Here is a 27,487-nt window from a genome sequence, read left to right on the forward strand (position 1 = left end):
CTTAATCGACGGAGCCACCCAGGCGCCCAAAGAGAATAATTTTTTTTAACTAATTACTTTCTGAGCACTCCTAGGCCCAGTCCCTTTGCATGAATTCCCCTCCTTAATCCTCAGAGATCATTGCCATTGTGCTCCCATTTCTCATTTGATTGAGACATGGAGAGATTAAGGGATCTGCTCGAGGTTCTACAGCAAGTAAGTGGAAGCACCGTGTTCAAATGCAGTCATTCTGACTCAGAGCCCTTATACTTAACCATTACTCTATACAGCTTCTGGGTGTAGGTCACACTCCAACTGAAAGTTCCCAAGAAAAATCCTCATCTATGTAACAGAGTAGACCACAATGGGCTCCTTCCCAGAGCTCCGCAGCCCTGTGACATGTAGCTCTGACAACTGCCAGAAGCCATGTACACCCTGGGACTGTACAGGCTGACCCCCACACTGCTGAGAGCCCATGTGGAGAGACCAGAAGCTTCCAGCAAGAGCGTGGCAGGAAATGAGCACATGAAATGGCATTCCTCAGCCAGCTCAGGTTAAGGTAACCTGAAAAGTCAAGAAGCCAGGCTGAAAATGGTACATGTCAGATCAGTTCCTCGGGAAAAGATTTAGTGATAAGAGTATATCTCTGAGAACAAAGCAGACCCAAAAAGCCTGCTAGATTTTTCCAGATTCCTGTTCAGGGACAAAGTTTAGAAGACTCCAACAAAGCATCTCCATGGAGTTGAAACTGTCTGCACACCAGTTCCTCTCTCTCACCCCCGCTGCTGTCCTCAATCTGCCCGGCAGCATTATTAGTGGCCGCCCGCAGCAAAGTCCTTCACCTTACCTGACTTCTCAACAGCGCTTGACGATGCTGTTCATTCATTGCTTCTCAATATGCTTTCCTCCCTTTACCCCTAGGGACACCGCATTCTAACTTTTTCTCCTACCTTGTTGGTTGTTCCTTCTCAGTGCCCCTGGTTGATTTCCTGTTCTTCCCAATCTCTCAGTTTTGGCACACTTGGTCCTTGGTCTTCTCTGCACAGATTTAATATATTGCTAGTGTCAGTCCGTTCAGGCTGCTGTATCAAACTAGCAACAGACTGAGTGGCTTATAAACAACAGAAATGTATTTAACAGTTGTAGAGGCTGGAAGTCTGAGATGTGGGTGCTGGTATGTTAGGGTTTTGGGGAGAGCCCTCTTCTGAGCTACAGAATACTGACATCGCATTGTATCCTCCATGGCGGAGAGCAGAGTCGAGAAGCAAGCTTTTCCATGCCTCAGAAGGGAACTAATCCTGTGGGCTCCACTCTGATGACCTTATCTCATGCTGACTGTCTGCCAAAGGCCCCGCCTCCTAATATCATCACATTGGCAGGAGTTGAGCCTCAACATATGAATTGGGCATGGGGAGATACAAACATCCAGTCCGTAATAGCCAGTTACCAGTGTATTGCCTCTCTGCTCCTAAGTCACACTGCATTGCCTATTTAGCTCTAATGGGGATGAACCTTGTAAGTTATCTCTCCTGCAGGGCTGAAATGATGCTGAGTTATTCAATAGGAAATGCTGAAGAGATGCTGCAAGAGGAAGGGGATTCTCTTCCTGGTTCTGGTTTCCTTCCATATTGCTTCTGCTTCATGGCCACCATGTGCATGCAGGGGACATCCCGAAACACTCCACAGATGGCTTCCATCCATGAGTGTTGTCAGCTCCCAATGGTCAGAATCCCCGGTGAATCTCAACGGTGACCCAGTGGAGGTGCTTCCTGGCCTCAGTCTGACTGTACCTTGGTGGGGGCATTTTCTGATTCCCCAGTGATCACAGACCAGCACTGGCCCCAGGAAACCCAGCACAGTTCTCCGCCACCCAATGAGCCACTACCAAACCTTCTCCAAGGAGGTCCAGATGCCAGCCGTGGGGAGAGGTTGCCCTTTATATTTAATCCTTTGTTATCGACAAATTCTTTACCTTAAATTTGCCCTGTTCACACCACTGTGTAACTTTTAGCTCCTGGATCGTGACTGATAGACCCTTGGTGATCTTGCCTGTCTATTCTCACAACTTCAAATGTCAACTCTATGTCCACAACTTCCAGCTCATTCGCGCTCTCTCTCTTTTGAACTCAACTCAAAATACATCTCCCCACTGACTATCTGCACTGGGACATTAAAAGAGCAAATCTGTTTGCCCAAATGCCTTTCCTGATCCCCCAGCACATCTGCCGTAGCCACAGCCTTCTCCACCACATTGATAAACAACCTGATCTTCCCTTCTGTTCACATAAAGACTTTGGGAGTCATCAATGACTCTTCTCTCTCTGTCGCACCCTCACATTAAATCAACCTGTTAACTCTACCTTTAAAATATGTTATCGGGGCACCTGGGTGGCTCAGTCAGTTAAGCTTCTGACTCTTGGTTTCAGCTCAGACCATCATCTCACAGTTCGTGGGATCAAGACCCATGTCGGACCATGTCAGGCTCTGTGCTAACAGTGTGGAGCCTGCTTGAGATTCTCTCTCCCTCTCTCTTTCTCTGCCTCTCCCCAACTCGTGCTCACTCTCTCTCAAAAACTTCTTAAAATATATCAATTAAATAATGCTATTAATCATATTAAATATAATAAATATATGCATAATAAAAATAATAGCATAATTAATAGCATAAATAATATATGTTATTATTTAACTTGCTTCTTACCATATCACTCCCTCCTTGCCTGGATTATTGCAATAGCCTCCGTATATACTCAACACAACAGTCAGAACAACCTTTTTTAACACATTTTGTCACGGGCACCTGGGTGGCTTAGTCAGTTAAGCATCTGTCTTCAGATCAGGTCATGATCTCACAGTCTGTGAGTTTGAGTCTCATATAGGATTCTGTACTGACAGCTCAGAGCCTGGAGCTTGTTTCCAATTCTGTGTCACCCTCTCTCTCTGCCCCTCCCCTGTTCATGCACATGCTCTCTCTCTCTCAAAAATAAATGAACATTAAAACAAAAATTTTTGAACACATCTTTTCACTCCTTTGCTCAAAACCCTAGCAATGGCTGCCAAAAGTCAAAGCCAAAGTCCTTAAAATGAACCACCCTACATTTGCCGTTTTCAAGCTGTCCACCAAGATGCCCCAGGACAGCACACTGCGTTCAGGGGACCCCACAGGGTACTTTCCATTTCCTAGGTTTACATGGCAATACCTGACCGATACTGTCACTAAGACAGTAATGGCACCACGAGCCAGGAAAGTGTGGGGATCTGTGCCCAACACAATCACGTCTCTGGTCTCAGCCACAGCTGCTCTTCATCGCCCTATAAGTCTACTCTGCCACCTCAGCCATGCCTCGTACACCCCTGCCTTGGGGCCTCTGCACTGCCTGGTCCTTTCACCTAAGACACTCTGACTTCTAAGTGGGAAACACACCGGAAGAAGGGGTGGCTAACTTCTGTACCTCCTTTAAGATTTGCTCAGTCAGTTGAGCATCCATCAGACTTCAGCTCGTCATGATCTCAGTTTGGGAATTTGGGCTCCACATCAGGCTCTCTGCTGTCAGTGTGGAGCCCACTTTGGATCCTCTGTTCCCCCCTCTCTCTTTGCACCTCCCCTGCTCACGCCCTCTCTCTCAAAAAGAAATAAATATTTGGGACCCATGGGTGGCTCAGTTAGTTAAGCATATGATTCTAGATTTCAGCTCAGGTCATGGTCTCACAGTTCATGAGTTTGAGCCCCATATCAGGGTCTGTGCCAACAGCACAGAGGCTGCTTGGAATTCTCACTCCCACTCTCTCTGCCTCTCCCTTGCTCTTTCTCACTCTCTCTGAAAAATAAATAAAAAACAAACACTTAAAAATAAAGAAATAATCACTTTTTTAAAATTAAAAAAAATTTGCTCAAATGTCACCTCCTAACATGAGGTCATTGCTCACTGTCTGCCTTAGCTCTGGCTGGGTACCACTGACTGGGTAACCTAATCAACAGTGTACCTTCTGGAGGCTGGAAGTCCAAGAACAAGGTGACAGCTGATTAGGTTTCTGCTCAGGACCCTTCCTCGTTTGCAGACAGCCACATGCTTGCAGTATCAAGTGTAGGGGCACAGGGCAGGCTGCCCCAAGATGGGACACTTTAGCATAAAGATTATTTTGACTGAGAAGTCATTAAAACCCAGCAGATGCAGGAAAAGCTCTTTGCCTCCCCTACAAATGCCTAAATTTATATTAGAAAGGAGAGCCTGTAACTGAGAGCTCTTAACAGAGACTCCCCTTTCCCTAAGGAACTTACCTGCATAATAGGACCACCAATTATTTTTTCAAACTTCTTTCACCTCCCTGCTAATGAGCTTCTTCTCTTCGTATCCTCAGGCCCTACTCCTCTGCTAACCTCCTGTTAGGAAGTTATGTTGCCTCATTGTTTTCAGAATTTCCTGCCTACGTGGATTCCTCATATTTACACCCCTCATACTTTACTTTCTCTTGTTAATGTCTCATGTCAATTTGATTCTAAGTTCAGCTCCAGAAGGACCATAAGGCAGAGGAAGGTGTTCCTCCCTGACACTTCTTATGGCTTTTCCTCAAAGCCATGTGCCCAGAGAGAGCTCTCTGGTGTCTCTTCTCATAAGGACACTGATCATATGGGATCTGGGCTCTCTCTACTTTATGCTCATTTAATTTTAATTACTTCTTTAGAGCCCATCTCCCATTTACAGCCACATTGGGGGCTAGGGCTTCAACACGGGAATTTGGGGGAAGACACACACATTCAGTCCATTACCACCACCCTCCCTAACAGCAACCCCCTCCCTCCCTAACACTCCTCTACCCACCCCTCCACCTTGCTCTTTTTTTCCCACAGATCATACCTTTTTCTCATACTCTGAATGTCTTCAGGGTCTAGTACACTGTTTATAGAAGAAATTATATGAAGGCAGAGGTCTCTGTCTACTTAATTCACATCAGAGCCTATTACATAGTAGGCAATCAAAAATTACTTGAAGATGGGGGCGCCGGGGTGGCTCAGTCGGTTAAGTGTCCGACTTCAACTCAGGTCATGATCTCACGGTTCGTGGGTTCAAGCCGCGCATCAGGCTCTGTGCTGACAGCTCAGAGCCTGGAGCCTGCTTCGGATTCTGTGTGTGTGTCTCTCTCTGCTCCTCCCCAGCTCATGCTGTGTCTCTGTCTCTCAAAAATGAATAAACGTTAAAAAAATATTTAAAAAAAAAATTACTTGAAGATGAACATATGGCAGAGGGAAAAAGAGAGAGAGGGAAACAAACCACAAGAGACTCTTCATGATAGAGAACGGACTGAGTGTTGATGGAGGGAGATGAGTGGGGGATGGGCCAAATGGGGGATGGGCACTAAGGAGGGCGCTTGTGATGAGCACTGGGTGTGTATGTAAGTGATGGCTCAATGAATTCTACTCCTGAATCCCATACTGCACCGTATGTTAACTAGAATTTAAATAAAAATGTGAAAAGGGAAAAAAAATCTTGTTGAATGATTAGCTAAAGAATGGAGAAAATACTCCTCTTCTTCAGCCCCTCGCTCCTTCTTTTCTCCTTGCACATCACAAAGGAAAGGCAAAGAAACATGCCTAAGTAACCAGTCATAAGGTCTGGTTGCCAAGTGGAATGAAACGAACTCTACCACCTACAAGTCACTTAACTTATGGGACTGTTTCTTCACCTGAAGCATGGAGATCGTCTTTCCAGACATTACCAGGAGAATGGATATGCGATGCCATGTGCCGTGTGTGCTGTAAACAACTACAAAAACAACAAAAACTTATTGCTCACAGTTCTGGAGGCTGGAAATCCAAGATCAGGGTGCTGACGTGGTTGGGTAAGGGCACAGACTTGTGTTTCTGTGCTTTATACATAAGGGCTCATCCCCCAAAGGCCCACCTCCTAATGCCTACACTGTGGGCGTTAGGATTTCAACATATGAATTTCAGGATCAGAAGGAGAGGACACAAACATTCAGACCATAACACTGGGTGACTTTGAACAAATCGGTCCTACTTTTCTGAGTCCCCACCTTCTTTCCTGTAAAACTTGGATAATATTATCTTGAAGTTGTCCGGGAACAAGAGTATTCCCCCTTCAAAGGCCCTTCAAGCTGGACTAAGAATCAAATTGGTATGAGACAGATTAACATAGTATCTAAATAGTACACGTACAGGGAATCCACATTAACAGGGACATTCCAAAGATGGGCAAAATGAGGCAGAGAAGTCATTCTAAACTAAGGAGCAGGGGGTAGGGGTCTGGGACTTCGAAGGGAAGGAATGGAATTCACAGGGAATAAGAGCAGATGTTGGGGCACCTGAGTGGTTCAGTTAGTTGAGCGTCTGACTTTTGATTTAGGCTCAAGTCATGATCCCAAGGTCATAGGATCAAGCCCCACATCAGGCTCTATGCTAAGTGTGGAGCATGCTTAAGATTCGCTCTCTCCCTCCCTCTGCCCCTCTCCCCGGCTTGCATACTCTCTCTCTAAAATAAAATGAAATTAAGTCTTAAAAAAAAAAAAAGAGCAGATGTTTGGTAATTAGATGTTTGCCCTATCATACATATGGGTCACTCAGATAAAATTTACCTCTGCTAATAACTCTTATTCTGGAAAAGACCCCCAGTTTAAAATCTGCTATATAGTTGAGAGAGGGTCAAAGGTTTCTCTTGAGCCCACTGGGTCTAGATTCCCTTCAGCTCAAAATATTCTTCATGCCAATGTAGCCCAACGTGGGGTGGCCTGCCCCCGGCCCCTACAAAGTATAGTGTCAAGAATCAGAAATGACTCCTCAAATAGTTAAACATAGAATGCCAAATGACCAAGCAACCCCACTCTATCCAAAATAACTGAAAACAGGTACCACATAAATGCTCACAGCACTATTTACATCAGGCAAAAGGTGGACACAATCCAAATATCAACGCATGAATGGGTAAACTAGTTGTACTATAACCAACAATGAAACACGGTCCAGCCCCAAAAAGGAACGAAGGGCTGATACTTGCGACAACATGGGTGAACCTGGAAAACACGGGAAGCGGAAGAAACATGCACAAAATTGCATATCATAATTCCACTCACAGGAAATATCCAGAATAGGGAATTTCACAGATATTGAAAGCACAGTAGCACTGGCCAGGGCCTGGAGGCATGGGGAATGCAGAGTAACCCTGGTTTTGGGTTTTTTTATGTTTATTTATTTTTGAGAGAGAGGGAGAGAGAGAGAGAGAGAAAATGAGCAGAGGAGGGGCAAAGAGAGACACACAGAATCTGAAGCAGGCTCCAGGCTCTGAGCTGTCAGCACACAGGGCTCAAATCCACAAACTGCGAGTTCGAGACCTCAGAAGTTGAAGTTGAAGTCAGACACTTAACCGACTGAGCCGCCCAGGTGTCCGGAGGAGTAACTGCTTAGTGGGCATGGGGTTTAATTTTGGAACAGATTTTGTAACTAGAATGAGGTATTGGTTAAAGAATACTGGGAACACACTAAATGCTATTGCGTTTTTCCTTTTAAAATGCTTACTTTTGTTATTTGAATTTTATCTCAATAAAAATTATTGTAAAGAATCAAAAACACCTGAGTGGCTCAGTCAGTAAAGCATCTGACTTCAGCTCAGCTCATGATCTCACAGGTCATGAGTTTAAGCCCCACATCTGGAGCCTGCTTCAGCTTCTGTGTCTGGCTCTCTCTCTCTCTCTGCCCCTCCCCAACTCATACTGTGTTTCTCTCTCAAAAATGAACAAACATTAAAAGAATTTTTTAAAAAGAATCAAAAAGGAAGGGTGCCTGGGTGGCTCGTCGGTTTAATGTCTAACTCTTGATTTTGGCTCGGGTCATGAGCTCACAGTTTGTGGTATTAAGCCCTGTGCCAGGATCCACACACTGGTAGTGCAGAGTCTGCGTGGGATTCTCTCTCTCTCTGCCCCTCCCCGGCTGGTGCTCTTTCTCTCTCTCTCAAAATAAATATTAAAAAAAAAAAAAAGAAAGAAAAAGAAAACACATAGTAAAGTCCTTTATAAACAGCAGCCACCTGGTGACTGGGCTTCTGGGCTACGTTATGGCCTCTACTGGCAATGAGGAGGGGAAGTTCTTTCCCTGGGTCTGTTTCCTCATCGGCGTAATGGCTGGGTGGGATGAGACCACCATTCACCACTGGCACAGCCGCTATGGGCCACGTGCAGCACTGCTTCTAACTACACAGGGCCATCCCGCCGCCTCTGCATTCTGACAGCCGCATCCAGGAACCATGCCTGTGTTCTTGTGTTGAAAAAGCTGATTTCAACTCTTAAGTCCACCCGCTTCCCATGACTACGTTCGTCAAGGACTGTATTTTAAGCCACAGTTGATTACAAAAGACGACACCATAAATGAAGTACATTTATTAGGAAGATAAACTCCAAATAACAAGTAGCTCTGAAATACACTTGGCAACCTCACAGGACAGGATACCTAACCAGAGTCCACGGGATTTTGCTTACAACACAAAAGGAGTTTTAAGGCAGTTCCATCTGGTGGCTACAAAAGCGATGTCTGTTGACATAAACAGAACACTGAACACTACGGCCCCCGAACATCCCCCGTATCGACAAATCTCTGAACTAGTTAGGTTGACAGCCACTGTCAAGGGCAGAGAATGCAAGTCACAAACACAATTCAGGTGGACGCAGACCCAGAGGGCCAGATGGGTACCTTCTAAACCTGCGCAGCTAACAGACCGTCTGCGCAGTCACAGGCCTCCACCCTCACACCTTCCGACCTCACGGGAACTTCACACTGTCCTGGGAGAACTGCACATCAGGGGAGGGGACAAGCAGGGCTCACGATCTCATACCACAAACCAGACGACAGAAAACGCAGGACCTACACAGACGCACTGAGATAAACGACTTTTCTGGCAGGTCTCCGGCAGACACGGAGATGAAACTTAGAAATACGCCAGGGTGAGCTCCGTCTTTCCCTCCGTGGTGACCACCTGAACGAGGCTCCCTGAGTTCGGTCGGTTTTTCTCTATGATCCAGTCATGGAAGGTTCTAGAACAAAGAAGACAAGCTTTACATTTTCAAAGCAAAACTCTTGACGACGCATGCTTATATTCCCATCCGTGGCTTGTGGGGAGAGGACAGCAGCAGCAGCTGTGGAAGAGCCACAGGGACACAGAGCCAGGTCCCCCGTGACCTCAGTGCTCATTCCAAGGTCCGAGTGACCACATTTGATGAGATTTTAACTTCTGTTTTTGTATTTTTCGTCATTCGTAGAATCCTTTGCAACACAGTAGTATGATTTTAAGTGATTTTAAAAAGATTGTAACTAGTTAATTCTAAGAGAAAGACATGTACACAATACCTTACTTTTTGAGAGCAAGTGTGTGCACACACGAGCAGGGGAGGGGCGGAGGGGAAGAATCTCAAGCAGGCTCCACACTCAGCACAGAGCCTGACTCAGGGCTCGATCCCACAACCCTGGGATCATGACCTGAGCTGAAATCAAGAGTCAGATGCTCAACTGCCTGAGTCACCCAGGCGCCCCAGAGGTGCACAATACTTTTTACTTTCCTATATTAGCTTCCCAGAAATTTAAAAGAAATTCATTTTTTTTTTAAAGTAACCATTCATGGAACACCCACAGCAATGGAAAAAGATTCCAAAAAACTGAGGACTACAATAAAATATTTTAAGTGCAGGAAGGGGGACATTAATTATGCTCTGTGCAGAGAAGGAGCCCTGCCTGGGGGAGGTGGGAAGCCCCCTCAAAGGTGACAGGAATTATAAAGGGAACAGCAAATTCACAAGGTGCAACAAGTACCTGAGCATCTGTTTTACTGTTTATTATTTTTGATTATTGTTTTTGAGAGAGAGAAAGAGAATGACAGAACGTGAGCAGAGGAGGGGGTAAGGGGAGAGGGAGACACACAAGACGAAGCAGGCTCCTGGCTTCAAGCTGTTAGTGCTGGGCCCAACGCGGGGCTCGAACTCACGAACCCCAAGATCATGACCTGAGCCGAAATTGGACGCTTAACCGACTGAGACACCCAGGTTCCCCACAAGTAGCTAGTAATTTTCAAACAAAACATTTACATTTGAGTGCACGGTCCCCTTGGACGACCCACCAGCTAGGACTCCGGACTTTAACTGGGAAGCACTCAGGAGTGTCTGAGATACTCTTTGGTACTGATCAGTAGCCTGCTAGACCAGAGCCGATGGTCAAGATCCCACCCTGAGGGCTCACCAACCCAAGGGCAGTTATTCCCCAACAGCAAAGCGCTGCTAAAACTCCCCGAAGTCCCATCCATGTCATGACCCATCCCTGGGGCCGAGCAGGGCTTAGAGATGGCTCTGAGGGAGACCGGTCAGGTGGCTGGATGTGAAGGGGCACGTGCATTACTTATGCCTGTTTTAAACTGTCTTACTTCCTCATCCTCATTATCGGTCTGCGGCAGACGAGGGAGAACAGCACTGTGACCACGGAGAGCAAAGGAGGTTAACGTGCCCTGGACATTCGAAGCACATTTTATGCCCAACTGTCACTTGAGTTTTCAAATCCCACAAACGAACGGTGCCATGATTTCTGGAACAAAGGACGGCTGTCTCAGCCACCGTCTGTGGCCCCACAGCTCGGCACTAATTCAGAAACGTGACCCCCTATGTTCCATCTAGAACCCAGGTCATAGATGCTGTTGGAAGTACTGGCTTTTAAAAAGAAGCTCAAATGCAAGACACAATTCAAACCTTGGAGGCAGAACTTTGGGCCTAGTTATGACCACGGGCCCTGCAGCCACACTACCTGGATCAAATCTTGGCTCCGTGATGTGGTCTTAGGCATGTCTCCCCCTCACCCTCCATGCCTCAAGTCCCCAAATCTTAAATAAAAATGACAGGACCTCCCTCAGTGACTTGCTATGAACATTAAATAAGATTATAGTTGGGGCGCCTGGGTGGCTCAGTTGGTTAAGTGTCTGACTCCTGATTTAGGCTCAGGTCATGATCTCACGGTTTGTGAGTTTGAGCCCCGTGTCGGGGAGTACAGAGCCTGCTTGGGAGTCTCTCTCTCTCTCTCTCTCTCTCTGCCCCTCTCCCACTCCCTCTCAAAAATAAATGAACTTAAAAAAAAAAAAAAAAGATAGCAGTTAAAATGGTGACGGCACATAACAAGTGCTACATAAATACTGGTCCCAAACAAAAAGTCCCAAGTGCCTGTCAATTTAATTCAAATGAGATCTGACAGCAGGCCAGACGCACATCCCGAACTTTGCAAACATCTCGTACACACAGCTGTCAAAGCGGCGGACACACCGGCATGATGGGGTAAGGCCATCCCCCCGTGGGGGGGCGGGGACAGCCTCTTCTTCATCTCCCTGTCCTGGGGCCCAGCCCAGCACCTGGCCCACAGGGTGCGCTCGGGGAAGACGTACTTACCACGCAGGGCTGTGGGGAACGGAGGTCTAGACAACAGCTAACTCGTTCTCCATGATCTTCAAATGCCACCCATATTCAGGGTTGGGTGAGAACAAAGGACACTCCCTGTGGGTGTGCGGCTCAGCACTCACTCAGACACGGGAGTCCAGATGTTCCCTGGATCAGCATCCGACTCCCACACTGCTGCTCCCCGTTAGCAGGGACGTTGACAATGACATTAACAGGAGCAGAGCTTTACGAAGTACTTATTACGGGTCAGACGTGCCAAGCGCTACCACATTTAATCCTCCTAATAGTTATTACGGACTCCATTATACAGAAGAGGAAACTGAGGCCTAGAGCAGTCAGACAACATGCTCAGGCTGGTCAGCGGGAGATTCAGGTCAGCACTGCCCACCCCTCCCCTCTGAGATTCACACTGACGTGTGGCATACCCTCCTGGGCCCGGCGATCCCACAGAGCTACCTGGACTGGGAAGCTACGAGAACACAGCCTAGTCTGTAAAAGGCAGAGAAATGGGGCTGGAAGCTGCTTTGTCACTGACAGTATGTCAATACTCACTCAACCAGGAACTCCAAGGGCGTCCAGGAACTGAAGTCAGCCTCGGGCATGGACTTCCTGTTCATCGGGGTATCCAGGGTCACCCTGCAGGGGACAGAGACGAGGCCGTTGGGTGTGCCTGCCTCCCCCGTGTAAGAATTATGGCTGCCCAGTCCTCCTCAGCCAGGAACAGGCACCGTGAGCCGCCGGCACCAGGGTGGCCGCGCTTACACGGGGAGATCACACGGGGACAATCAGGGAGGCCAGGACGCCCTCCACCTACTCAGAGATCTCATCCGAGCACAATTCAGTGAGCTGCTCTGTGACTCACCCTTCAGGCAGACAGGAACAAAATGAAAGAGCCCTTTTTAAAATACAGTCTTGCCTTTTCTCAAATAGAGTCTTTATTAAACTGCTTTGTGGTTTACATCTTTATTTACTCCCTAAAAGGTAGCAGACTTATTTCTCAGGATTTTTTTTGAAGCGTAATAATAATATTATTATAAATAGAAGGAAAAGATAATCTCATCTTTCACTTCGGGGCTGTTTCCTTTGAAACCTTATGATTTTCAGCACGAGGATACAGAACTCAGATATGTAGGACGCTCCCAAGGACATTCAGGCCTCGGAAATCATTCAAAAGTGCTGGAGGAGCAGGTCACAGAATCAAAGAAGCTCACAAATAAAAGGAAGTGGAAAGCCCAGTCCCCTTCGGGTCCCAGCCACCCTTTGAGAACTACAGGCAACGGACCAGCAGGAAGAAACCCTACCCCCAAAGCAGCTGCCTTGCCCGGGACCACTGAGAAGGACCTTCTGCCAGGTCACAAATAGGAACGTCTCCCAATTCCCATATTCTCCCTCAGACACTGTCCCCACCCGCTCCCCCCACACACACAAATACACACAGGTAAAGACTAAATACAATCTCTCTTCCGCTGGCCTTACGAGGACTTGAAAGAACACAAATATTAAAAAGAAATGCGTAGGGGCACCTGGGTGGCTCAGTCGGTTAAGCGTCCGACTTCAGCTCAGGTCATGATCTCACGGTTCGTAGGTTCAAGCCCCGTGTCGGGCTCTGTGCTGACTGCCAGCTCAGAGCCTGGAGCCTGCTTCTGATTCCGTGTCTCCCTCTCTCTCTGCCCCTCCCCTGCTCATGCTCTGTCTCTCTCCATCTCTCAAAAATAAACATTAAAAAAAAAAAAGAAAGAAATGTGTAGACTACTTTAATAAGGAGGGACAGAGGCATGGATGGAGGGAAGGAAAGAAAACAAGGGAGAGGAGACAGGCATCCCCATCCCTCCAGCCAGCCATCCTGGACACCCCGGGGTGCTCCAACACCTGAAGAAGAATCTCTAGGGCCTCTGGCGAACGTGAGAAGCCCAGGTGGCAGGACACACAAGTCCCTGTGGAAAGCGACTCAAATGTTAACTCCCAGCAGCAGGCGGAGGCGGGTGGTGACCGGGGGCCCCAACCACTCACGGGAGCACGGCGACGGCCGCAGAGCCGGAAGGCATGCCGCTGTTCTTCCCGGCGAGGCTCTGGCAGAGCTGATGAACCGCACCCTTGGCCATGCCGTAGCCAATCATCCCTGGGGAAGGGGGAGAAAACAGTTCAGTGACCAGTGGGCGGCACTCGCGTGGACAGAGAACACCACACCAGGCTAGGTAGACGGAAGGATGGACACCTGTAGAGAGAAAGTGAAAGGACGTAGTGTCCAAGTGCACCTACTACTCACCCGGTGGTTGACATTTACGATAAAAACCATGAGGTTCGGGGCACCTGGGTGACTCAGTCAGTTAAGCATCCGACTTCAGCTTAGGTCATGATCTCGCGGTTCGTGGGTTTCAGCCCCGCATCGGGCTCTGTGCTGACGGCTAGCTCAGAGCCTGGACCCTGCTTCAGAGTCTGTGTCTCCCTCTCTCTCTGACCCTCCCTTGCTCACGCTATCTCTCTCTCTCTCTCACTCTCTCACACACACACACAAATAAATAAATAAATAAACAAACCAATAAGAAAACCCATGAGGTTCTTCTTATGTTTCTGATGAGCAAACGGGAGGCACGGCCAGGGTGAGTGACGTGCCCAGGCTCACAGGAGACTTGCACCGAGGCTCAAGGCCAGGCAAGAGTTGCGTCTAAACCCTCAGATCGATAACCTGTGGGCGAGATGGAGCACTCATCTGGAATGCACACTCCCCACGTTCAAAGCCCAGTTCTTCCACTTACCACTAAAGAAATCCCAGACAAGTTCTCAAAACTGCTCTGAGCTTTAGTTACCCAATCTGTAAAATGGGTATAAAGTACTTGATTATGGGCTCAGCACAGGGTAGGTGCTCAATGTTTCCCATCAAATTAACAAAGTAATGTGGCCCGGAGTCCCACTTGCTGTTTAAAAGTATAGTGGTTAAACAATTTCATGTAAGTATACATGCAACCTATTAATCTTCCTTTCTTCCCGCTGGCCTATGACTGTTTGCTGACTGAATGAGAAAGCAAGGCATGCCTTTTCTAGGACCAGTGCCCCACAGCTATGTGGCAGGAGCCAAGTCTCCATCCTATGTCCCTCACAGCACCCAGCTGTGGATTCTCAGTAACCAACAACAAAGTAGCATGCTTAAACACCTCTCCTCCTTCCGAAAACCAGAAGGATTTTTTTCGGAGATCAGCAGCCTCCTTAAAAAACTCCAACACACATGCTGTTCAAAGTATAACAGATGAGGAGGCCTAGAAGGTCCAGGGGGAGGCAGCGATCACAGCCCAGCCGAGGAACCAATCACTAACCTCTTCAACAGCAACCCTGAACTGCAAGAGGGTCAAGGTCTCAAACAGTTATTTAGAAGCACAAGATTTCACCATCTCTAGCTTCTCTGTTTAATCAGGGGCAGGAGGCCAACGGTGATATAAAGATCTAACTCTGCATGATTAAAATAAACCAGCACACAAATCTCATTCATCCAACCCCAGGCCCCAGCGGATGCCCAGGGCCCTCTCTTCATTCTATTCAAACAACAAGATGCAGAAAGAAACAAGCAAATAGCCGAAAGCTACCCGCAGCCCTAATGGTTTGATTCCACAAGATTCTACACGATGTTGGTAAAGGGATCATTTGGGAGAAGAATGGGAAAAATAGTTGGGGAGAGGGAGAGAGGCAAACCTTGAGATACTCTTGAATGATGAGAACAAACTAAGGACTGATGTGGGTGGGGGAGAGGGGAAGGGGGGAGATGGGCATGGAGGAGGGCACTTGTGGGGATGAGCACTGGGTGTTATATGGAAACCAACTTGAGAATAAACTATAAAAAAAAAACCTCATTCATTAAAAAGGTAAATACTTTTCCTGTCAGTTATAAAACGATCAATGTAGTCCCTGAGGCCTGATTCCCAAACACAGCACAGATCCCTAAGTCCCTAAATGGTAAACAAGTGATCACTGTCATTCTGATAGTTTTTCGTCCAGGAGACGGTCTACAAATACAAGCCTGGACACAGGAGGGTGGGGTTTTCTGTGTACCTTTCCAAGTGAAAACTTTCCAGTCCTGAACAACCCTTCTTGTGCTTGAAGGACCACTAACCCTGTTTGTCATTTGCTTTTGGATTGGATTATACATAGATTTCCCCAGATGACTCTGGGATCGGAATCAAAGTTAAAACACTTTATGACTTGGGGCGCCTGGGTGGCTTAGTCGGTTTAACGTCGGCTCAGGTCATGATCTCGCGGTTCGTGGGTTCGAGCCCCCGCACTGGGCTCTGTGCTGACTGCCAACTCAGAGCCTGAAGCCTGTTTCAGATACTGTATCTCCCTCTCTCTCTGACTCTCCCCTGTTCATGCTGTCTCTCTCTCTCTGAAATAAATAAAACAAAACAAAACAAAACAAGACTTCAAGACTCAGATAAATTTAACATCTAAGAACTTAAAGAAGTTAAGGAGAACAAGTTTATTACCATCTAAAGCAGAAAGAGAGGTTTTTTAAGTCAGTCTGGAATAAATAATAAAAGTTCACATTTACGACCTATCTTATATAGGTCTATGTATAATATCTTTCTAAGCCATTGAGAGATTTGTAAGTCACAACCGCCATATAGTGGAGTTATTATTATTTATCCCCACTTTACAAATGACAAAACTGAGGCTCAGAGAGATTAAGTAATTTGTCAAATATTGCACAGTAAGTAGAAAACCAACCTGTCTAGTTGCAGAACCTGCCATCTTTTTTTATAGAAGTTTATTTATTTTGAGAGAGAGAGCGAGCATGAGCAGGGGAGGAGTCTCAGAGAGAAAGGGAGAGAAAGAATCGAAAGCAAGCTTCATGCTGCAAGCACACAGCTAGATGTGGGGATCAATCTCACGAACAATGAGATTATGACCTCAGTGGAAATCAAGAGTTGGACCCTTAACCGACTGAGCTGCCCGGGTGCCCCCGGGACGTGCAGTCTTAACCAGCACCCACAATTATACATAAAAAAGATATCTAAGAAACAAAATAAAGGAAGGGACTGCTTCGTCCTTTAGAAAAATTAGTCTTTTGGTTGTAAGGTTTTCTGTTTTAAATGTCAAGCCATTACTCATTTCTCTATTTCTACTGGCTCTGCTCTGTGTCACCTTTAATAAAAACCAGATCTCAACCAAATGAACATCTAACATTTACACAGCTTTAATTATTGCAATAGCCATGGGCTTGTAAGATCACATGCTCTGAGAAACCTAATAAGAAAATGAGTGGCAGGAAATTGCTAATTTATAACAGACTCACAGTTCAGTGACTTACATTAAAATTGAAAAAGGTGCTCAAAATCTCTACCACTTACTAAAGAGCCCCCCAAAAAAATTCTGCCCCTTTCTTATTTTTTTTAATATTTATTTTTGAGAGAGAGAGAAGATGTAGGGTGTGTACAAGTGGGGGAGGGGCAGAGAAAGAGGGAGACAGAGGATCCGAAATGGGCTCTGTGTTGACAGCAGAAAGCCCCATGTGGGGCGTGAACTTACAACCATGAACTCAAGATCTGAGATGAAGTCAGATGCTTAACCAACTGGCACCCCATCCCCTCCTTTTTTTTTTTTAATCTTTGTCAGCATAAAGCCTGACACAGGGCTCAAAGTCACAGACTGCAAGATCGTGACCGGAGCCAAAGTCAGACACGTAACCACTGAGCCACCCAGGAGCCACATTCCTCCTTTTTTTAAAGAAGAGTTTACTTAGGTAGTCGAGGTAGACACCTCATACCTCCCTGTGCTGTCCCCCACCCCGCTTAAACTTCATTAGCGTCATCCAAAGGGAGTGCTATGGGTTGACTGCACACTCCCCCTCCTCTCCCCCCTTCCCCCCATCAAATTCATGTGTTGAAGTCCTAAACTTCAGTATCTCAGAAGGCGACTGTATTTGGAGACAGAGTCTTTAAAGGGGTAATTACGTTAAAATGAGGTCTTCAGAGTGGGTCCTAAGGCCATCTGACTTACAGACAAGGACATCAGGGCGCAGACACACGCAGAGGGACTTCCCTGTGAGGACACAGGGAGAAGACAGCCATCTGCAAGCCAAGGAGAGAGGCCCCAGAAGAAACCCACCCGTCAGCACCTTCACCTTAGACTTTGAGCCTCCAGGAACTGTGAGAAAATAAAGGCCTGGTCCGTTTTCGTGGCAGAGCCCCAGGCAACACACAGGGAGTAAACACACAAAGGAAATCACGGATCTGTTCTGACACAGCAGAAAAAGCACACAATTCCGAAACTATCGGGGTTTTGGTTCAAAGTAAAATTACCGCTTACTTATTACGTAATGACAAGGTACTGAACCTAACTTCTAGTTCGCTTCCCCGAACTAGATGAAAAAGGTAGTAATGATCCACCGCAGGCTTAAACGAGAATATATGCAAAAGGAAAAGAGCAACTATGAGAAGGCTCCACACGTGCTGGGCGCTGTCTACACATCGATGCCTCTCAGGCCTCACAGCTACGCTTCAGGGAGGTGTTACTGTCATTTAAGATCAAAGAAACTACGGCAGAATTTGGTCAAAGACCTCAAATAATCTGTTCGAAGCCACTCAGCTAAGGTGAAGAATCCACAGCCAGCTTCTCTCACCCTACGGGCCCCAGCAATTCCAAGCGTGGAGCCGCTTCTCGGGGACACACGAACACAGTGTGATGATGATGAAACTTGTTTATTACCTAGTTAGTATCTACCTCCTCGCCGTTCATGCGCTGGGTGGACCCCAGATGAACGAAGTGGCAGGAGTCCCCGATTACTGGACTCTGCACCCACCAAGCACAGGAACAACGCAAACAGAAGGGGTCAGAAGTCTTTCCCCTAAAAAAAGCCAGGCCTAAAGGAAGCACATGCCACCCGCTGTAGAGCCTCCTGGAGGCTAAAGGGCTCCAAGGTCTGTCGCCTAAGGAAGCGCCAGCAGCCCAGTGGGCGAGGCTGAGCGCGCCCATTTCACACACCGGGAAACGAAGGCTTACCGGGAGTCCCGTCCAGGGCGGCCTTGGCACCAGCCAAGGTGAGAAGGCCTCCTTCCTTGAGGTACCTGGTGGCCAGGTGGCTGGAGATGGTCGACGTCCACATGCTCTGCTTCCACATCAGGTCACAGTTTTTAAAGAGAGCTGAACGAGAAAACAATGCGTGAGCTGAGCATTCGCAGGGAAGAGACGGAAAAGTGAGCTCCACTCAAGGGTCCGGTGAGGCGGCGCGGACAGTCCTGCGCTCTCAGTCCCTGACTACAAGGTCGGGTACAAAACAGCACAGGGCCTGTGCTCAGAGAGACCTGGGTTTGAATCCAGACCATGTGATTACCGAGTCTCAGTTTTCTTACCTGTAAGATGGCAAAATTTTAGCCAATAAACAAGAGCTGTTGACAAATGGCTGCAAGGGCTTCAACTCAGAAAATGTTCTGTTTTATGAAGGGCATTAGATTTGTGATAGGAACCTGTACGTCTAAGTCAAGTTTTACCTGTGATCAATCTGAGGCACTCATACTGCATGGACATAGAGAGGGCTTTTATAGGGGCGCCTGGGTGGCTTAGTTGGTTAAGCGTCCGACTTTCGCTTAGGTCATGATCTCGCGGTTCGTGGGTTCGAGCCCCACGTCGGGCTCTGTGCTGACTGCCAGCTCAGAGCCTGGAGCCTATTTCAGAGTCTGTAACTCCCTCTCTCTCTGACCCTCCCCTGCTCACGCTGTCTCTCTCTCTCTCTCCTAGAAATAAATAAAACATTAAAAAAAAAATTTTTTAAAAAAAGAGGGCTTTTATAGAGCAACGTTTTATTTTTGTGGCTGAAAGTTTAATGCCAGCTTTAAAGGTTTTTTAAAAGAAGGGCACCTGGGTGGCTCAGTCGCTTAGGCGTCCGACTTCGGCTTGGGTCATGATCTCACGGTTCGTGGGTTCGAACCCCACATCAGGCTCTGTGCTGACAGCTAGCGCGGATCCTGGAGCCTGCTTCTGATTCTGTGTTTCCCTTTCTCTGACCCTCTCCTGCTCATGCTGTCTCTCTCTCTCTCTCAGAAATAAATAAAACATTTAAAAAAATGTTTTTTTAAAAATTAAAAAAAAAATAAAAAAATAAAAGGTTCTTTAAAAGAAAGCTTGTATGGCAACCATTCCACGCTTATGTTAACCCTCTGACCTTGCCCAAGACGTGGTGGGGGAAAAGTGGTAACGTGTATCACATCACCAGCTGGGCAAGACACCCAGAATCCAGAACGAAAGTTCTCCTGATACCGGAGGAGGGTCTTCAGTAGGTGATAACCAAGGCATCACCTTGAGCCAAAATCAGAAGTCGGATGCTTAACAGACTGAGCCACCCAGGCGCTCCTTGAGTCCTTCCGTCTTTCAGAATGATCTGTTTCATACACCTCCCCCAGTTCTCACCCAGTAATAGGCCCTGGAAGATTGGGATGGAAACGATACTTATTTCATTCTGCTTCTATTTCAAACTTCAAGCTCAATGTCCCTCTCCCGTAACCCCCATTATCTGTCAAATGGGATCTTAATCCCCACCGCACAGAACTACCAAAGGTTCAGGAAGAAATACATAAAAATCTGTCTTTGCCAGCTGGACAAAGAGCAGAGCAGAACGAATGATTAACTCAGAAGGGACTCACACTTGGATTTGGCATTGCCCCCGGCCCATCCTCCAGCCACACAAAGGATCGCGTCCACCTTCTCTTCACCCAAGAGCTTTCCGACCTCAGCAGTCACCTTAAACAAAAGGGACAAAAAGGTGCATAAGCAGTCAGGTAAACCTAAGCAGACTAATGTCCTTACAGATGCTTTAGTTTATTTTTCACTTCTTTTTTTTTTAATGTTTTTTATTTATTTCTGAGACAGAGACAGACAGACAGACAGCGTGAACAGGGAAGGGTCAGAGAGAGAGAGGGAGACACAGAATCTGAAGAAGCTCCAGGCTCTGAGCTGTCAGCACAGAGCCCGACGCGGGGCTCGAACCCACGAACTGTGAGATCATGACCTGAGCCAAAGTCGGAGGCTCAACCGACTGAGCCACCCAGGCGCCCCTATTTTTCACTTCTTTTGAAGTCAGTTACCAGTACCTGGCAATTAACACTTTGACGATTACAGGGAGGACCAATCTACAAAAAGCATTTTAGACAGTGAAGCCAACTACACTTCAATTTTAGAAAGCAATCTAGAGTCTTCTTTTGGGAGGGTTAGGACATATGCATCCCTGGAATAGAACAATGGATAAAGAAAAGCAGGAAAAGGTTTTTGAAAAATCACCAAGAGCTTCAATGCCCACAGCTAGCCTTCTGGCATATTTCTTCCCAGACTCTCATCACACATCACAGAATCATAATCTGAGATAATTCTTTTTTAATTCTTTCTCCTCTCACTACAAAAATCCCTTCAACTACAACCCCAAATCAGAACGCCAACAAGAAATATTTTTTAAAAGAGCAACAAAAAAGTCAACTATACTTCATGTAAAAAAACAGTCAATGGCAAAATGCTGGTAAATACTAGGTACAAAGGTGACCGTTTCTCTCTTCTCTTTGAAATTTTTAAAGCGTTGGAAATATATACAAGTCATTTTGTTACAATTTATTAAAACAAAAATCTGGCGAGACAGGCAAGTCTGGCAGTTGACCACTTTCAATTTCTCCAGAAGGGCTGAGCTGACTGAACTTGAGACCCTGTATCTTTGCCAGGGGTAACATTTACCCCCTACCTCTTTCCCCAGCAATTTCTGAAGACTCAAATCACTCCGTCCAAGAGAACGCTCCAGCAATGGGCACCAATCTTTCCTCTCCCCACACCTACATCTTTCCTTTGAAGAAATTCCTGAATTTCCCTGGCCTCTACTCATGAGTTATCTCACCTAATCCTGCTTTATTTTTGTTGACCTTCCTCCTGCTACCCTGGTTGCCAGGCTGCCCCCTCCCCTCATTCTTAAACTAAGTCCTGTTACCAAGAGCCCAGATCCCAGCTTCCGGAAGTCGGCTCCCTCCCGACATGTATACACAACCTTGTACACGTTCCTCTTTCCAGGGAAGCATGGAGCCCGGAGAAACAATGCACCCATTTGACTTGTTTTTTACAACATCTATGCCTTTAATTCCTCCCCCCTTAAACTGTGCTCTCTGCCCAATTGCTTTCCATAGACTTAATGCCTTTCTCCTGTCTTCTCTCCTGACTCTAGTGAATTTCCTGACGAAGGGGTCAGTTTTACATGTATTAGGATTAAATTTCCTCTTCTGAAACCTTAAAAACAAAAACTGGATGTCATGCTGTTTGTCCAAAAATTCTTAATTGGGTGGGTGGGGGGTTTAGGGAGGGCTGAAGGTTTTAAAACCCGCACTTGTAATAACTAAGGCATTTCTCCATCTTTGTCTTTACAATGCACTGTCAAGTCTCACACGCGAGCAATTTCAAGAGCACACACAGCCTGAGAAACCTGCAATTAACAGGAGAGGGGTCAGTGACAGACACTGATCACACAGAACCACAGCCGGAAGGGCTGCCACCTAGGTGCCCCACGAACTCCCCATTTCTAAAAGGGAGATCAGTCGGAAATGCTGTTTGTGAGCGTTACAGAAATTAAGCAAGTTGATGTGAATAAAGTACTCAGGAAAGTGTCTGATACATAAGACTTGTTGGGTTTTATTATTAAGCCCATTAAGGCCAATAGGTAATCATGAAGTACAGGAAACATTAGGATCAGATTAAGAAAAGTAAAGACAAAAATCTATATTCTGGAAGAAGTCAGCTGGTTTTTATATTTATATTAAATAAATATTAAAAATATTAAAAGCATCTGTGAAACCGATCCTTTAGCAAGAGTGAATGAGCAGGACGTATGCTCAGTATGGGCTTTTTTGGTTTAACTTTTAGAACTCTACATGTATATACTGAGGGAAATGGACTGGAAGGAAATATTACAAAACACTAACTGCATAGTGAGACTCAAAATGATTTCCCCTTCTTTTTGCTTAATTGTATTTTCTACATACCTGTACCACTTTTAAAATTTAAAATATTCGGGGGCGCCTGGGTGGCTTAGGCGGTTAAGCGTCCGACTTTCGCTTAGGTCATGATCTCGCGCGGTTCGTGGGTTCGAGCCCCGCGTCAGGATCTGTGCTGACTGCCAGCTCAGAGCCTGGAGCCTGTTTCGGAGTCTGGGTCTCCCTCTATCTCTGACCCTCCCCTGCTCACGCTGTCTCTCTCTCTCCTAGAAATAAATAAATATATTAAAAAAAAAAAATTAAAATATTCGTGGGGCGGCTAGGTGGCTCGGTGGGTTAAGCACTCAACTCTTGGTTTCAGCTCAAGTCATGATCTCATGGTTCGTGGGTTTGAGCCCCACATCGGGCTCTTTGCTGACAGTGAGGAGCCTATTTGGGATTCTCTCTCTCCCTCTCTCTCTGCCCCTCCACTGCTCACATGTTCTCTCTCTCTCTCTCACTGCTCACATGCGCACTCTCTCTCTCTCTCTCAAAATAAATAACTTTACAAGAAATTTTAAAACACAGCTAAGGACCATTCAACATCAGATCCCCAACAGTGTTCAAATTACAAGGGAGAATATAATTGAACAAAAAGGAGACCCTGAGATTATTGACGTTGTTAGTAAATCTCTTATTAGGAAACCCATACTCTCTACCACTAGCTAGCTTGCTGGCCATGTAATGTGTCTGAAACTCAGTCTCCTGGCCTATAAAATGGGTCTATCACCACCTGCCCGCCTGCTTCATTGAGTGCTTCCTTCTAAGAGTACATCATGTCACACAAAAAACGATGTGGAGACTTCCTTGGGCATGAGGGCTGCAGCGCTGACATGAGAACCACAGAGGGCACAGTCCCCAGTGCAGCTTATGGGAACAGCTCTTCTGGAAAGGTCGGCCCATGTTAAGAGCATCTCTGAGATTTATACCCAGGTGGCCATCAAACTGCTAACAGTGCTTCCTTCTGGGCAGTGACGCTATCACAGTGAGAAACAAGGGTATCTCAGTTTACTTAAGTATTTATTGGACTTCTTGTTTTACAACAAGCATATTATTGTATAGTTAAAAATACCCTGTTTTGTTAGGGTTCATGCTTTGAACTGGGGAGCTCAGTTTTTCAGAATGCATCCTAAAGTAATCAGACATGGAGACGAAGATGTTCACCCCAGGATTCTTGATAATGGTGAAAATGAAAAACTACAGGCCACTTCAAATGTGCCGGAAATAGAAACTAAGGAAATTAAAAAATTACATGCCGACATAGAGGGCATTTCAAGTGATCTGAGAAGTACATAAATTAAGTATTAAGTTAAAAAAAAGCTGACCATAAATATAAAATACAAGATTATCTCAACTTACAAAACAAAAAACATGTAAGATGCATAGGAAAGACAAGAAAATGAGCCAAAATGTGAACAGTGAGGTAAAGAAATAGATTACGAGTAATTTATTTTCTTTATATTTTTTCCAGTTTTTCCAAATTTCTCTCCATGAGCGCAAATGGCTTTCATAAACCCAACACTGGAAAAAAACCAAACCAAAACAAAACAACAACTACAAAAACACATATTACCAGAGGAAAGCGCTCCCCAGGGTTTCCCTACCCCAATGCTTGGTCTTTTTCTGGAATTACCTGGTCAGCCTGCTCCGTAAATGAGTCGGTCATTCTAACCACAACACTAGCACTGGCCTCTTCATTCTCCACCACATCGATGCTGGCAACCCACTGGAGCGAAAGAGAAAACAGCTTTGGTCAAGAGATAGTAAGCAGTTATTCCAGAAAGACCCACACCCAGAAATGGGGGCAGTGGAGACAGACGAGAGGCTTAAATGAAAACCCACCAGTGGAAGAATCTCACTACTGATATCTCATGCTTCTCAGAGACATTGGGCTTCACCCAGCCTACTCCTTACTGAGCCCCAGCCCAGCCCGTTTGCGCCCAAACACCTTCCCTTCCTCCTCCACTCTCACCTCCGAAGGCAAACCCTGCACTTCCAGAGACCCCCTCGACCACAGGTCTGCAAAAAAGCTTTGTTTGTAAAGGGCCAGATAGTAAATACTTTAGGCTTTGCTGGCCATACAGTCTGTGTTGCACCTGCTAAAATCGGCTATTGTAAAGGCAGGGCTGCCCCAGACAATACAGATAAAGGAAGGAGTGCCTCTGTTCCAATAAAACTTCAGGCACTAAAACTCCACCATGTGAATTTCATGTAAGTTGCACATGTTACAAAATTCTATCTCTCCCCTCCCCCCCTGGATTTAAAAACGTGAAACCATTCTTACTTCTTGGGCTGTACAAAAACAAACAACAGCCTAGTCTTCATGGAGGACTGTTTTCAGGCCCCTGCCTTAGAGCACAGAGGGATGGCTCTGGGTTTGAGAATCAGACTAGGGTTTGAATCCTGGCCCTGCAATACAGTGGCTTTCTCGTGGAGGTTAACAATGAACAGGGTTACTGTGAAAACTAACTGAAATGAGCATGCTCCAGCTCCTGGCACAGGTGACCCAGAGTTCCTACTCAGAAAGTTCCAGGGCGCTGAGATTCCCAGGACCCAGAGATAAATATCTCTACCATAAGCTTTGAAGAACACAGCATCCATTCAAGAACACTCACCACTTCTATGTCACCAGCCACCAGGATACAGACACAAAGAAAAGGTTGTATCCCAGTCCCTCCCAGAGCTCCTAGAAATGTAGGGGTGGGGACCCAGGAGACAGAGTCCAAGGTAAATCAGTTTGCCACATTCTGCCAAGTCAGAAGTAAACCAAAGTGCCCCCCACAAGGGGAAGTGCCCCCACCCGGGGAACGCACAGCTCTCACATCTGTAACACATGGATACCAACAGGATCCACTATATTCAGGTTTGGGGAAGAGTAAATGAAATTAAGAGTATCTGAGAACCCAGCACCTAGCCCTTGGCCAGCACTCCTAACATGTTACCACCGCCGCCGCCACCATCTACCTCCACAGACCCTGGAAGACTCCTCAAATAGTCTCTCTAAGTTGAGTAGAAAGATGGCAGTGCGTTTAGTAGCCCTTAGAAGTCCTGTACCAGATTGTGAACCAAAAGAAAACCCTGGAACGCTTTCTCCCTGATCCCTGGGCACCCTGGCCCAGGCTGCTGTAGCTACTAACTTAACCCCGGAGGCAAAGCTCCCCAGAGCTCCAGTACTTTTCCTGCAAGTGACAGAGGGCGGAGTCCCCACCAGAAATGCACTGGGCCGTCCAGAGCTGCTGGGGTCAGTGTCTCTGGCCATAGGTCAGCTCCGCTCCTACTTGACCCCTATAAGAAGCAACACCCGATTATGCAGAGTAGTTGAAAAGGTCTTTGCAAAACAAAAAAGCCACCAGCATGAGCGGGGCTGAGACTTCAAACAATCAGGTCTAAGGTTGGCTAAAGGAACAGGGTATTAGTATTAGTAACAGTAATTAGTATTAGTAATACTAATAGCTAACCTTTAAACAGCTTTTACCACAAGTCAGATGCTTTACAAGCACACCAGCGATCTCATTCAATTCGCACAATCCCCTAAGGGGTAGATACTAATAATACACCCATTTTAAAGACGGGGAAACTGAGGTTCGCGAGCGTTAACCGATCAGTTAACGATTAGAGGACTAGTAACCCACGCCACGCAGTCTAATTCCACAGCCCTCCTTTCCATTGTTTCTCCCTGTACCCTCAAGCCCGCTCTTTATTCCCCTCTGGAACTCTCTCCGCAGCCATACCAGACTTTCTGGGCCTGGAGGAGGCGGAGAGGGTGGCCCCCTCCCCCACCTCCGTGCAGAGCAAAGGCCCCGCACCTAGGATGCGGCATAGGCACGCACTCGTGGCCAGGAACAAACCGGTGGACGTGTGCACGCACGTGCAAGTACTCATGTCTGGGGATGTACAGGGGCCAGGCTGCCCTTCCGGGCGGCGCCGATAAGCCCCTCCGCTCCCCAATCACCAGCGTACCCGCCCGCCACCCACCCCGAAGGTGCTGCCCACCGCTCCCGGCGGGGCCCCGGGCGAATTACCCAGTTGCGGGCCCGGAACGCCTGCACGCATCGGGAGCCGAGCGCGCCCCGCCCGCCGTACACCAGCACCCGGCGCGCCTCGCCAGCCGCCGCCGCCATCCTGCGCCGCCGCCCGCACGGCTCCCGAAGCCCCGAACGCCCGGAGCCCGAACGCGGCGCCGCGGCTCGCCCGGCCCCGCCCCGGCCGGCCGGCCCACCCACCGGGCCAAGAGGGACCCGCGCGGCCGCCGAGCGCGCGCCGCGCCCGCTGCTGCCGCCTAGCGCGCGGCCACGCTGGGCGAGCACAGGCACCCTGCGGGAGCGCCAGCCGCGCCCGGCCCCCCGCCGGCCTGTAGGTGCTGGGCCCCCGCGGCGTGCAGGGCGCCGGGCTAAGGGTGGGGAGGGCGGAGAGCAGGTGTGCGCGCCTGTGGGTGGCGCCCGCGCTCACGAGGCTGAGTCCTATGGGAGAGACAGGTCAAACCACGTGTGCGTGTCAACCTTTAAATAAGCGTGAAGGCTCTGAAGCCCGACTGCTTGGCCCCTACTTAATAGTTTTGTAGCCCTAAGCAACTTGCTTAACTGCTCTGGGCCTCAGTCTCCTCTGCCTAAAATGGGAATACTAATAGCCTATCCTCCTAGGGTTTTGGAAAGGATTTAAAAAAACTTTTTTTTAATTTTTTATTTATTTCTAGGAGAGAGAGAGAGAGAGACAGTGTGAGCAGGGGAGGGTCAGAGAGAGAGGGAGTCACAGACTGAAAGAGGCTCCAGGCTCTGAGCTGAGAGTCAGCACAGAGCCCGACGCGGGGCTCGAACCCGAGCCGCGAGATCTTGACCTGAGCGAAAGTCGGACGCTTAACCGACTAAGCCACCCAGGCGCCCCTTTGGAAAGGATTTTAAAAGATAATGCTAGAGGTCTTAGAGCAGTGTGCAGCTAATAGTAGGAGCTCAATAAATGCCGACTGAGCATTATTAGTGTTATTGTTTTTGCCACTACTTCTGTTACAATTCACTGGACTTCTTAGAAATTGTGAATTTCGGGGTGCCTGGGTGGCTTAGTCGGTTAAGCGTCCGACTTTCGCTTAGGTCATGATCTCACGGTTC

The 27,487-nt window shown here is 47.3% G+C and overlaps 1 protein-coding gene across 1 annotated transcript; it reads right to left on the minus strand.

Moving 5' to 3' along the window:
* Positions 1-8,349: 8,349 nt before the first annotated feature.
* QDPR (quinoid dihydropteridine reductase) lies at positions 8,350-26,549 on the minus strand. Its single transcript, XM_039218719.1, has 7 exons — positions 26,408-26,549; positions 24,019-24,111; positions 20,031-20,127; positions 18,394-18,534; positions 13,417-13,525; positions 11,959-12,042; positions 8,350-9,015 (listed from the first exon to the last, which is right to left on the minus strand). Exons 1-7 carry the CDS (start codon positions 26,504-26,506, stop codon positions 8,910-8,912), a joined length of 729 nt encoding a protein of 242 aa, XP_039074650.1. The 5' UTR covers positions 26,507-26,549; the 3' UTR covers positions 8,350-8,909.
* Between the last annotated feature and the right edge of the window lie 938 nt (positions 26,550-27,487).

The sequence above is a fragment of the Hyaena hyaena genome, unplaced genomic scaffold (genome assembly GCF_003009895.1).
Source record: "Hyaena hyaena isolate Hyena2069 unplaced genomic scaffold, ASM300989v1 scaffold_774, whole genome shotgun sequence".
NCBI lineage: Eukaryota > Metazoa > Chordata > Mammalia > Carnivora > Hyaenidae > Hyaena > Hyaena hyaena.